General features: G+C 38.9%; 1 protein-coding gene across 8 annotated transcripts in view; it reads right to left on the reverse strand.

The window, feature by feature from the left end:
• ACTN2 (actinin alpha 2) overlaps positions 1 to 13,956 on the reverse strand; it is a 69,784-nt gene that overhangs the window by 16,214 nt on the left and 39,614 nt on the right. For 5 of the 8 annotated variants that reach the window (XM_037392748.1, XM_037392743.1, XM_037392749.1 and 2 more), the window contains exons 8-12: positions 11,888 to 11,973; positions 9,124 to 9,216; positions 7,864 to 8,094; positions 6,561 to 6,708; positions 4,854 to 5,004 (exon numbers count right to left, since the gene is read on the reverse strand). In XM_037392748.1, the coding sequence (XP_037248645.1) occupies positions 4,854 to 5,004; positions 6,561 to 6,708; positions 7,864 to 8,094; positions 9,124 to 9,216; positions 11,888 to 11,973 (709 nt within the window). Of the gene's footprint in view, positions 1 to 4,853; positions 5,005 to 6,560; positions 6,709 to 7,863; positions 8,095 to 9,123; positions 9,217 to 10,664; positions 10,751 to 11,887; positions 11,974 to 13,956 lie in introns of all 8 variants that reach the window. The other 3 variants (XM_037392746.1, XM_037392750.1, XM_037392747.1) reach the window with 1 other exon arrangement.

The following is a 13,956-nucleotide window of genomic DNA, read 5'->3' on the forward strand; positions in this document are numbered from 1 at the left end:
GTAAAATACATGTGTTTGGCACTTTGGAAGTTCACTTCTACTGATTAATCATCACCCACTGAACTTAGCTCTTTGCTGCTCCTTGAGGACACTTTGCCCAGTACTGAACATTGCTGAGACTTTTATGTGACAGTATGGCGACATGAAGTTAAGATTTACTTTAAGGCTTGAACAAGACATTAAATGCAGATCGAATTTGTTCCCTTCTTTTGAGCATTTTTCTCTAGGCAATTGGAGAGAGGCATGTACAAATCACTCTGCCAGTAACTTAGAGATTCACAGAGGACAAGATGAGAACAGAGGTAGCCTTCCTCTAGGAAGCCACACACTAGGCCAGGGGCAGCATTCATGCTTCCTCCTCTAAGTCCAGTCAGAGCAATCTGGTTCAGCATAAAGCTGAGATGTTTAGAAGAGGCTTCAAGTGTGCTGCAATCAAGCAACTGTTGAAAGTGAAGGATAATAAACCAAGTAACAATAAAATGCTATAACAATTTTAAAATATAATAGAAACAACTCAAAACTGTAAAAGTAGAACTGTAATACATAAAGAGAAAGCTGCCAACAAGTCATACTATACAAGGGCTCCATAACTTGAAAACACGCTTCCTTCCTTTGGAGCGAGCCTTTTTGTTAGTCTTCAAGGGATGCAACAAAGCATGGTGTTTTGGGTGAAACAGGCTGAGATATATTTTACTGCCATGGCTGGAAGTTGTTTTTTTTCATTATAGCATATTGAGATTATTGGATAACGTTCCTGTGTGACCTGTGAGTTCACTAAGTGGATGAGATATGAAGATTTGTATTGTGGTCTCTTTTCACATACCAAATCTAATATACCAGAATATGGACAGGGTATTTTTTCAGATACTCCAGGTCACATCCCTGAAAGTACTGCAAATTTTATTTTTGTTTCAACGGATCACTTATCCCCTTTTGTCAATTAGAATAAGGGCAGGTGCCCTTCCATGAAAGTGAGGGACTGATTGTACTAGCTCTGGTCAAAGTCCCGGAAGGTAATGTGCAACGTTCCTCCACCAGCTCTGCCAGGGAGGTTCAGTCATTCCCCATAATATCTCTGCTATCCTATTTCTTCCAAGGGATATGTGCTGTGGACAAATAGGTAGGAGAATAATATTACCAAAACAACTTTTAAAAAGGGCACTCCTGTGTGGGTCAAAAATCCCAAGTTAGATTACCACTTGGCATCAAACAGTGTAGCTCCACTGCCTCTCCACGCCTGTTGTAGTTTACTTCAAGTGACTGTATTGTATGTGTCAAAGAACGTTTTTCTGCTTAAAGCAGGAGTAGAGGAAGGAGTAACTCATAGGAGATTATTTACTTGAAATAAAACACAGGTTTACATTCTTTGTCCTATTAATTTTTTGTATCTCTCTCAACACTGAAGCTGTGAAGAGACTAGATTTCACATTTTGTAAGAAGAAATTTTGCTTATCGTGTATACACAAAGTACTGCTGCATGTGTATTACAGAGCTAAGAGAACAATCATTTCTATTTGGTTATTTGAAATCTGCAGCCTTTGGAATTTAAAAATCATTAAACCATTCCTATTGATCTTAGAAGTAATTCAATCTTATCTGTAAAGAATTACAAATTTAGTCAGATTTTGTCCTGATCCTGAGAAGCACTTAAGTATAAGCTCACTTTAGGAATAGTGATAGTGTCACAAAAATAACCTGCTGAGCAACATGCTTTAGCACTGCTTCAGAACCAGGCTCATGTTAATCATGCACGTAAGCACAATTTGAGCCCACGTTTCCAGAAGCAAAAAGACTCTCCAGTGTTACAGAGAGCGGTCTTCTTGGCTGAAAACAAGATGCTATACTGGAAGTGATGGATATGCAAGAAACTACATTCAAAAAAAATTATCTTGGTGATTGAAAACATTGAAATGAGCACACAAGATCATAAATGAATATGACATTTCATAGTACAGCTCACTCAAATTCTGTTTAGCATTTGCTATGTCATAAATGGCAAATCCCTTTTTAGAAATGCCTGACTTTTTCCAGCTTTGTATATAGCCCCATCCAAGCCTTGGCATGCCTCATTGCTGAGGAATTGTCTAAGTCTACACAGGCTGGAACACAACAATCTTATAGCAGCATCCTGGCTGGAATCACCTGCGTGCACACACACACTCAAATCCTTTTATCTAAACAGCACCAACCCACAGGCTTGTAGCAACTGTACCCTTAAGCACACAGTGAGTGGACTGAGCTGCTGTAACACAAAATCCCAGAACAGGCAGGAAAATAACTAGTAGAGTTCAAGGTCACACAGCAATTGTTCTTTGAAACAGCAACACTAGGCAGCCAAGAGACTGACTAAAACAAAACATGGAGGTGTACCGACTTGGAATTTAGACACAGATGATTATGATTTCTGTAAAGGCCTGATCCAGTAAGGAAAGAAAACAAGAAAAAAAAACCCCACGTTGACTTCAATAGGTTTTGTATCAGGTGCCAATGCACATTTCTTAGCATTCAAACATTAGTCAATCCTTTAAAAATATGAATGGAGAAAGAAATTAGCGTTTTTCTCTAGAATTTCATTGTTTGAGGAATTATGTATAAATAATTAAAATCAATATTTAAATAGAAGCTGCTTATTTGCTTGCAGGTAATAATAAAACCTGGCTTTTATGACCTTTCATTCAGTGTTCTCCAAGGGCACCAAGCCTAACTGAGCTGCTGAATCTCAGTGAAAAATCAGGCACCGATAGCCCCATTGTGTGGAGAGGCAGTGAAGTCAAAGGTGCTGAAAACCTATTGCTTTTAGAGATGCACCTTTGCAGCCCAGGCCACAAATAACTTGTTTAACTTCACACAGCAAATTACTGAAACATCTGAGAAGAGACAATCCTAAAATAGACAGGATACAGCGTTCACTGGCCTCACTGGAGGTAAAGGACACAGGGTTCAAAACGCTGGTAAGCAGATGCTGTGCTATGTATACGACATTCCCAAAATTTCTCATCGCTTGTAAAGCTGAAGCTGAATTAACAATGATTACATGTTTCAGAAACTTTCTTTAGTATAGAGAGGAACAAATAACTTCACAACAGAGATCAAGGCATACCAGAAGGTATTTCATAAGCTCACGTACTCAGTGATATCTCCATTCTCTGTGTTTTTCGGATTTTTTTCACACTAACCAAACCCCAGTACTTACTCTGTCCACTATGCTTTACTTTTCCTCCTTTAAATAAATTTGAAAAATAAGGTTTTTCTTCTAAATACTTATTATATTATAATTATTAAATGAATATGATTTATAATTAAATTATAAATTGTATAATTGAATTATACAATTACTGTAAGTGCTGCTGCTATCAGGTATGAACTACATTTTTAGACAACTCTCTGAATTTTCAATTGTTAATGGATGTGGAGCTGTTTATGAGTCATGGTCCTTCACCAAATGAAAAGAAGGCACGGTTTTAACACTTGATTTTTGAGTAGTAACTGGTTTGCCTATTCAAGAAAGTAAGAAACTGAAGCTTGGAGAGCTGAAGCCAAGGGCAGGAATCTGAGAATTTTGATCTTGGCTCCTGTTTTGATGACTACCACACATTTGTTCCTGTTGGCTTTACAGATTTATAGTGTGGGTAAGCAATGAATTGAAGTATGTGCCAAATCGCTCAGATCAGTAGCACCACTGTTTTACAGTACAAAACCACTGCAATTTAACTGCATAAGATTATAAACTCAAACGTGCTTAGCTTGGTGTACACACCGAGACAACTTTACCAGAATAGGGACATCAGTACGTAACACTAGTCCTGTCAGCAGGGGCAGAGCTTTGCTGACAAAACTGTGCTTCACATAGGTGAATTAACAACCTTCCCGCAAACAAAAGCCAGCTCCACCGATACAGACAGAGTTTAGCCAGAGTAACCGTATCAACAGTCAGGACTTCTGCCGCCATTAAGGGTGTCTTGTCAGTCAGGGACCTTGACTTTTTGCATCCCTGACCTATGCAGCTGATGTCAACAATACAGATGTAGCCTAAAGGCGTTGTAGAATTGTTCTCAGCTTTGGTTGGGTTTTCTCTGGGTGTAGGGTGCTAAGTGACCAAGTGATGGTTCTGTGGCTAAGCTGATGGAACTGTGGGTTAAACTCCTGCTCTCCTATAGGACAGCTTGCATGCTTGATTGCTTGTGTGACCCTGAGCATGCCATTTAGTTTCCATATGCCCCACTGCCCTTCCTGTAAAATGCAGACAATATTTTTTTTTTATTAGCAAATATTATATATATTAGCAAATATATATAAAATAGCAAATATTAGATGAAGAGTTTGTGAAAATAAGTATACTATAGACAACTAAATCTTCAGAAAAGTCAGTCCACTGCCCACTACTACAGAGATAATTTAGGGATGTGAAGCTTTTTGAAAAGATCAATATGTTTGTGGGAAAATACTTGATTTTAAAGTGAAGATGCTTGATCTGTAAATTGTGTAAGTGAATTTTCTAAGTTCAACAACTCATAGCCAGTACCTATCAGCAGACCATATGAACTGAGAAATAAACACCTCCAGGATTCCCATCAACACACAATGGACTCATCAGTAGAGCTAATGCTGAAAGATTACTGTCAAGTCGATTTTAAAATGTGAGTTTTCAAATAATTTTGGTCAGTTCAATATCCATATTTGGTTGGGGGTAAGGGGGAGATGAGGGAAAGGTCTCAGTGACCAGCTCAGATAATATACTTATGAAGCTATCTCTGGAATGCTTACGTTGGTACCTATGACACTATCAAATTCATTGGAAAGAGTTTATCGCAAAGTTAAATGTCAGCAGCTGCAAGCCTTTAAATGGAACATACTTCAGCTCCTGGGCAATGGCAGCGATCTGTTCCACCCTGTCCTGGTGAGCAGCCAAATCGCTCTCAAAAGCTTCATGTTTCCTTAACATGGCGCGGACTTCTGTCAGAGAAGCAGATTCATAGTCCTTCTGAAGTAAGATCTGCTCTTTGCCTGAAAGAGGAAATTAAAATAGTCATTTTTTACTCATTTATTGGTTAGAACAACTGCAAATTTAATCAACATTTTGAACTGAGGCACGGTGGTGAAAATCGCATGTATGAGATGAAGTCCTGCCCGCATTGAAATCAGTAGCAAATGGTCAGCAAAACAGTATTAATTAGAAATTTATATTTTTAAAGACCTCTCAGTAATTCCTTGATTTTTGCATAGGCTGTTCATACTGGTCTAAAATAGCAAGTATTGCATTGCTTGAGAAACTGGCATAAAAATGGTATAATGGTAAAAAATAGGGCTGTAAGCTATTGTGATAAGTCTTTCATAGAGTAGACATGAAACCAGAAATTGCACTGCTATGCTCAGCTTCACTCTTACTAATGATCTGTTATTCTTTTTCATGTTCTGCCTTCAATTCATTATTCATTTCAGCACTTAAAAAAAAAAACAAAACAACAAAAACCTGAGTTGGGTGGCTGCCTTTTGTATCACACACTGCATTTTAAGTGGAAAATGCCAACCTATTTACAAAAAGGTAGAAAAGCAAAGAGGAAATCAGAACCCGAAATATTACTCCTCAGTAGCTCCTGCGTTGGGACAACTGAACGTACACAGACAGCCCCTACCACTGCAGCTCACCACATAGCATTATACAGCTCTGTGAATTCTAGAGCCAGAAGGGACCATTGTTCCACTTGCTACCAGCTTATGTGAAGTTTTTCCCTGCATAACAGCCATAACATGTCACCATGATAGTTTATATTCGGAAAATAGGCTCTCAGGGGCTGATAAACGCTGTAGTTTCACTTCCAGTACCTGCTTGGCAGCCATCTACAGCCTTGTATGCTTCCAGCAACTGTGTTACGGGATGGATTCTGGTTTACTTTCACAGTATGAAAAGATTCTAGCTGGAAAAAGCCAGGAGCATGGCAGAAACAAGAAGACTATTGTCAGGGCAAACAATAGGGTGATAGGGCAGATTCGTGTTTAACGGTCCCCAACAAAACTGCATGCCAGTGTATGGTCCTATAGCTGTTACAACGACTTGTAAAGTTAGGCTGCCATTACAAAACAGAACTGTAAATGGGGTGTAATCCAGGGTATGGAGCAAAGAAGAAATGAGTCCGTTATCACGGCATTTATGTGGACTATTCAAAACCTCATGATGACCAAATGATAATCAACTCAGAATAACTCTTAATAATTTCATACTTAACCAGTGGTGTCACTGCTCCTGGTTGAATTGCTGGTGTACAAATATATAGGAATCTATTAGCAGTAATGACCTCTATTCAAACACTGAATATTCCCATGAAGTTTGACTCACTACCTCAAGAGTATGATATTTACAGTTACATTTAATTAGCAACATGCCTACAAGTTAGGATCATGACTATAGTCAACAGAACCTGCAATTTTATGTGTCATTATTTTAGGTTTGTAAAACTGTCCAAACTACTTCTGAGCGAGCTTATGGCTGGCAAATATCCAGCACTGACAATTCAACTTTAAACATTAAAACATGAAAAATGTTAAAAGCCATCTCTGCTCACCATATGCCCACTGCTCATGAGTGGAAGCCTTCTGCCTAAATTTCTCAGCCAAGTGTTCAAGCCTCTCCAGTCTTCGAATTTCATTCAGCAGCCACTCTTCATAGCCTTTCTCAGCTTGTTCAAGTCTCTGCCAAGCGCCGGCAATATCCTGTGAAGAGAATACATAGGAGAGAGCAATGAAACTATAATCTCCTTTTATTCAAATTTGCAGATTTCTGATTCATTCGGAATTTTGCTCCAAAAAGAAGTTTTTATGCTCCAATTTTGTAAAATCACAGAATCACAGAAAATGTCGGACAGCTCAGGAAGTCTTGTAGCCCAGACTTCTGCTTCCAATAGCACGCCCTGTTCAGGGGGGTTCATAAAGGAACCCTTACACAAATGGCTTCCAAGCATAGCTACACATTCAGTGTCTTCACAATATATTGCTTTTACCTCCCATTTTATAATGTGCATGTTCTTTTATGACATACCTATCTGTTATCAGAATAAAAGTGCTTTGCTCTCAGAAGTTGACAATAGCAAAATAATAAGTATCAAGAGGATTCGGTGCATGTTTTATCTGGAATACAAATGAATTTCACTTGCTGTGGTGCACAAAGTTTTGTGAGCTTCCTCAGAAGCTCAAAGGCATCATTAGGAAAATGAAGTAACAGGGCCCTTATCTTCTGCGTGTGAGGAGCAGACAATAGCTCTTTTCAGACAGGGCAATCATCTGTTTATCAAATCCGGGCAACCAAAATACAATGACAGAACAGAGTTCAGAAACAGGTTTGCTATATTTCACAGGAAATATTTTGACCCACAGTTAACTCACAATACTTATCAGCAGGTAAGAATTCTTGGTACTGACTATTCTTATCTTCACAGACACAAGAAAAAGGAAAATTTAATTTGAAAAAGTAGAAAAAGCAAAAACACATATTGAGCAATATCTGTTTCTGCAAATCTGATGACCAAAATGTCAGAGAAACCACTGTGAGTTTTGCTTAAATAAATAACAATTAGCCTCACTGATAAAGAAGTATTGATAATGCTCCCAAAGGAAGCTCTGTATCGTCTGTATTGTCTGCAAACAATTTGCTCTTGGGGAAAGCCTTCAAAGAGGCAGGAGCATGCTTAAGAGAAAGCAAGATTCTAGAATGAAAGAGAATGTGTAAAAACAGTGGTTTGGTATTGACAGAGTGCAACAAACAGAAGTTTCTGAGGATGACTTCAAATTATGTTTCAATCTTTCACATTAACACTTTTGTGAGAACATTGATAAAACGGAGAACAGAATATTGATGTCTCCTTTACTTACTGAAACCATTTTGCCCTCTGATGGCATGAAAGCTGGTCGATTGCTGATTCTCAGTTTTGTCTGCAGGGTGTTGAAATTGATCTCCAGTTGACATTTCTCTTGGACTTTAGGAGGTTTGTGTTTGCGGCGGTAGTCCCGGAAATCCTCTAACTTCTTCTGCATAGCCTGCATTGTTTTTTCTGGGGTCCTGTTTTCCAGCCAAGGAATCGTCCGGCGAATCCATTCTAAAAGCTTTCAAACCAATGCAAACAATTGCAATAAAGGCAATGAAAAAGCAACCAAAAAAAAAAGATCATATTGAATGCACAAACCCTAATTAAGTTTGCTCCATTTTAATATTACTGACTTCAGCTGGTATCAGTACCTTAATGGCAAGTAAGCACAAGATTTTCAAAGCTGAACAGTATTTTTTTCAACTAATTTGCCCGGATATTCTAGGCATTTCTAGAAATACCCTGATTTTCAGGAAGATGAGCACACCTGTAAGGTGTCTCTAGCTAATTACTAAAAACCTGAGTTACCCCAAAATCACTTGCCACTTTCAAAAGTATTGGTCTTGATGTCTCAAGCAGTCATAGTTATGAGATCAGGACACATACCAGCCAAGTCACTCGGGTCACGTAAAAACCTTCACTCAGAAGTCTGTCACTGCCAACGTAGCACTGTCTTTGTGTCTATTATCTCAGTATGTTTTTGCAGCTTATGTGTTAAAGACAAGGCGGCTTTCACTTGTGCACTACACATCGGGAGTCCTGACAACAAATTTCCCATTGACCAGGAAAAGACAGGAGGAGCGCAATGTGCCCCCCTCTTCATTCATTTGCTGCCTGTGTTCACAGGTGCACTGCAAACACCCTGGCAGACCCTGTCCAGGTCTGCTTTGCCGTACACAAAGCAGCCGACAGGCTTGCCTGGAGTGACAGGATCCTGTATGCTCCACATTTGGTCAAGGATGGCTGTGTTTGGAGATTACAGAGACAGCAAGCTTGGTCTTGAGGCAGACCAGTGACAGTCCTCAAAACAACGTTTCTGGCACATTAACGAGACTTGGTGACTTGCTGGAGGTCACACGGGAAGTCTGTGGCAAAGGAGTCACCTGAACCTTGAGATCTTGGGCAATTCGGCTTTCTACCCTGCGACTGTGAGATTTACCCTCCTAGTGTCTTCACTTTGCTGTCTTGCAGAGAGTCCATGACTCTTTCAGATTTCAGCATCTCATGAACATAACTGTCACCACAATACAGATGCAGCTGTCTTTACCTCACTTGCTAGTCTCTCATACTCTTCCATCAACCTCTCATTTTCTTGATTCACAGCAAGCACCTTACAGATCCGGTTAGCTGCAGTCTCAGCCTGTAAAACACAGCAAATAAACAGGACATATTCGTAAACACATTCTGAGACAGGTACAGGCTTGGAGAAAGAGAATGTGTCTGCTGCAAATACAAATCACGTTGTTTTATAATTGTTGATTTGTGCTCCTAGGTTACTTATATATTTACCCTCCTTCTGCAGTCACGGATTCCAATGGCCTGAATAAGGCACAGATCAGCACAGAAGTCACCTTGTTGCAGTGAAGCTTTATTTTACAAAGGGGAATTTCACACTGCCATTGTAGTTTTCCAATAAAACTTTGGTTTTCAAAGACATCTTAGGCCATTCTTAAAGTTAACCTACTAGGTTATTTTTTTTAATCACACCAAAAAAGTATTAGATTTGTTAGCCACACTGGAAATACACTGCATGTGATGCAGGAGTCCCAAACCACTCTGTATCTACACATCATATGCATATATACCCTTGAGAATACATGCAACTCAACCACTGACAGCAAATCTTTTCATGCCTCCAGCCAAATTTCTTTGTGAAGGCACTTTATAGCTCTACCGTATTTAAAATTTACATTAGTAGTCTGACGTCACAGATCTTTACTTTCATACAAATGTGAGTCTGGAGTATACCCAATCACGTAAATATCTGTGTAGACTTCTATGTTATAGAGTATTTGGAATCCCCCTTTTGCATGAATAGCCAAACCTTCATACCCAAAAGCAAGAGGGTGCAACAGCACAGCTGTGCGGTGACACAGCGGAGGGGGCCTACCAGACAGGAAGGGAAATAAAATCCTGAGGATGGAGAACTATCAACTACTTTAAGGGTTCTTTATTATTTTTTTTCATGTGAGTTGGCATTTGTAGGCTAGAAATGTATGAAGCAGAACAGTGGAAAATGACATGCTTGTGAGAATCCTATCCTGTATGACAGATTTGCTGCTGATGTTCTTGCCTTTTATACTAGTACTTTGATCCACAAATAATGCTGTTTGCTTCAGCAGGAACTGGGCACAAATAATGTGTTGGATGTCTTCTGTGCCTTTCTGCATTTTTCGGCATCTTTGCCAATCCAGCCCTAAATTACTACTCAGCATAAGTCTAAAATAGTCTCCATCTCCAAAAGTCAAACTTTCTTTTATGCAGAAAATGCATAAGATGTTGATGTAGCAACAAGCAATAACTGCACTTCACAGTATATTCAAATAGTTTTTCTGAAATAATCTTTACAAACACCAAATAAAGACCCAAAATTAGAAACAGGAATGTCCATTGGAGTTCAAGTTGCTACACAACATTTAACTAAAACAGGTTCAAGTGTTGGTTAAAAATGAGTATTAGTGCTCAAGTAATATTTGCAATTGTTAATTAAAACCACAAAGTACTAAATCAGTTTTTTTTAATAAACTAGTGGAAATGTGAAACAACCAATCAAAAACACAGCAACCTGAAGGGACAGTTGATTTATACCTGCTCTGCTCCAGCAAAAGCATGGTAGAAGCAGGACACATATGTCATGATAGCTCTCTCATCAGGTTTGGGAGTGTTCACAATATCTACAAGAGGCGGGGAAAAATTAAAAGAAAAAAACAAAACAAAACAAAAGAGTCGAGGAGTAGCAAACAGGATGAATAAATAAAAGCACAACGTAATGTCATTCTGATTGTTCTCTTGTCCATAGTCCTGTAGTCTAGAAACTCTACAAAGCTGTAATAAATTTAGTGTTAGATTGATGGGTGCTGACAGAAAAAAACGTAAGCTAGAAATTCAACATAAGCTCTTATAAAAAGGTGGAATTTTTTTAATAAGCTTGATTCTGCAATATTGTCACAGGGGGAGCAACCTTAATTTTACTAGGACTATCTGCTTAAAAACTGGCACACATATGTTTGGTGACTTAGAATGTTTTTTTGACTAAGACACAGGAAAGTCAGACTGCATTTTGATCTGGGGAGATGTTCTCTGGAAGTTGCATGTGGGTTAGTTATAACTTTAGCATTATATATCAGTATTCTTTATATTACTAATACCTGAAGTATGTCCAGCTCTGAACTGCTTTTTACATTTTTCCTTCTTTTCATTAGGACATGATTCCAGAGTTCTTCTGAGATGTCTGTGTGTGTTTCTGTGTCTGTTTTGCATAGCAGCAACATTTTATGTTGCTGTTTGTACTTACCATTAAGCATTTAACATTTTAAAAACAATCCTGAAAGCACAAGAGAAGGGTTTATTTTCTGAGCGTCTGATATGATGACTTTGACATCTGTAGCAGGAATAATATCCAGCAGGGAGAAAAGACATGGCGGTCTCCTGATGAAATTGGTTTTTCACTATGAGCTTATTTTCATCTTGCATTTTTAAAGGTGCTTCAAACAAATGCACACAAGTTCAATTAAAGAGAATAATGTCCTCTATCCCATTCAGTAACCAGCTGTCAAAAACCTACTGGATATTATTAGTAAATATACAGAAAGATGAGACAGGAAGGTTTGTTTCTATGGAACAAATGGATAGACTACTACTGGCTCTACCGAGACAGTGGCTCACAGAGAAAATCAAGCAACAGAAAATGAGCTCAGCTCTAAGATGCTGTCCTAGTAACTAGTGAGGAAAAGATCAGAAGAGGAAAAACTGCTGAAAGAAACAAGACAGAAGGTGAAGGATGAGATCTGATCCATCTTCTACAGTCTCACCTTCTGAGCACCAGCAAATGCATGGTAGTAACAGGAAACATAAGTCATAATGGCTCTTTCATCAGGTCTGGCAGTGTTTACTACATCTGTGTAGAGAGAAGAGGGTTAACTGCTCAGCAAATCTCGCAAGGTACTTCCATCAGGTTATACTGATGATGCCACCTCAGTGTTGTAAGGTTTCAAAATAAATACACCATTATTCAGGTTGCACCTGTTTACTGGTACCAGTGCAAAGCTGCCTAAGCTTTAGGAAGCTTTCCAGTAAATGCAAAGTATGTAATTCTCCCTGAAATGGCAAAACACATGAAGGCTGAGACTGTACAGAAGGGTATTGCAGCTTCTGGTTTGTGGAAACTTTGTAGCAGATGGCATGGCTGGCAGATCTTCTGGGTTCAGCTTCACTGTCGCTCCAAAGCAAATTCATCTAAATCACTAGAATCAACCCAGAGTTAAACACAGCCACTGACAGTCTCGCAAAGCAGGCATGCTTACAGTGTATGGGCATACAGGGTCCCCGTGACTGACAGGGTATTGACATACATTGGAAACCTGTAGAACTCCTGCAGTCCAGAAATACATTTTGTGCTAAGAAAAGCTTGGGTAGTAACAGTTTTGCAATCCTCGTGCCAGTCTGTCTTTTTGTTAATAGCACAAATCACAGGAGAGTTTGGCTTGGCTGGCTGATAGCTTTGTCTCTATTACAGCAGGAAAGAGTGAAAATATAAAGGAGGTGCAATCAAGGTATGGGTACATTGGTAAAAATGGACCTTTTCAAAACTTAACAGAGAAAGGCAGAAAAAGGTGGTTTCACACCAATTAGGGCTGAGTGATGAATGATGCTACTGCAAGCTACAAGGTTCCTGCCAATCTATGGAGCAGGAAGGTAGCGGTGTGAAAAGACCCAGGAATGAGGTGACAACTTCTAACATTAACAGTGAGATTTCTAAGTTCAGGACCAACGTATTTACTGATTTTACATCTACTTCACACAGCTGTGGACAAAACTTTGCAAAGTTTCCACAGAGAACACAGTGGAAATCAAGAGAGTAAACAGTGATGATCAATACTTGGAAGGCATTAGAAGAAGCACGATTTCATTTACCCCTCCCCCGCCAAGAAGGAGAATGGTAAGATAAGGGCTAGAATGTGCAGAAAATGCAGTGAGGCAAAAAAAAAAAAATATTCTTACATTGTATGTGAATAGAAAAAAATTAGGAAAGGAGAGTGATAGTAGGAGCTGTTCAATGGTAAGGAGGTAGAACTTCTGTTTGTTCCTTGCAGAGAATTTCAGAGCAAAATAACTAAGCGGTACATGAAAGGGGAATTACAATTCAAAAGACAAAACCAATTTCTTTTTGAAGCATGAAGGTGAAACCAAGTAACCTCTTCAAGGAAGAGGTTACAACCTGGATTTTCCAAATCATCCCGTATTGACCTAACTTTCCTACCAAAGGCTTCAAGAGGAGCAGACACGGTCAGTTTCAGTGTTCTGGGTGATTCCCATCTTAGCACCGCTCTAGTGACATGCCACCAGAGCAGAGTCTGCATACTTGCAGAAGAATGCTTTAAACTAGTGTAGGCAAATTCCAGTATTTTGGCACCATTTTTTGTCTGGAGTACAAGAGTCTGGTTATTGAGAAGAAATTCAGGAACTTTAACAAATATTTTGTTGTTATTTGTCAACAAAAGAAACCAAACATGAAGCTACTTGTTAAAACTACCACTGCAAATGTTTACAAATAACAAAAACCAAAGCTTCTCTCAACCTCACTTTCTTTCATAGGAGGCATGTTGTTAGTATATTTTGAAAGTTCTGTACTTCTATTTCTATTTCTGCCCCTCTCACTTAAACATTTTAAGAAAGTGAATAAGCTTCCAGCTGCTAACAGTTGTTTTTTCCCTTTACTAGACTCAGATTTTAATTTCTTAAATGCAAGGATTATCTTTTGATCCTGCATTTCACCTCAATTATCACAGTGGGGCCATGTGCTGAGCTTACATTCCAAAGTAGTATAATAAATACAAACAATAACAAACAAGGAACGAAGCAAGGAATGAAGTGAGTGAAA

This window comes from Falco rusticolus, chromosome 6, assembly GCF_015220075.1.
Source record: "Falco rusticolus isolate bFalRus1 chromosome 6, bFalRus1.pri, whole genome shotgun sequence".
NCBI lineage: Eukaryota > Metazoa > Chordata > Aves > Falconiformes > Falconidae > Falco > Falco rusticolus.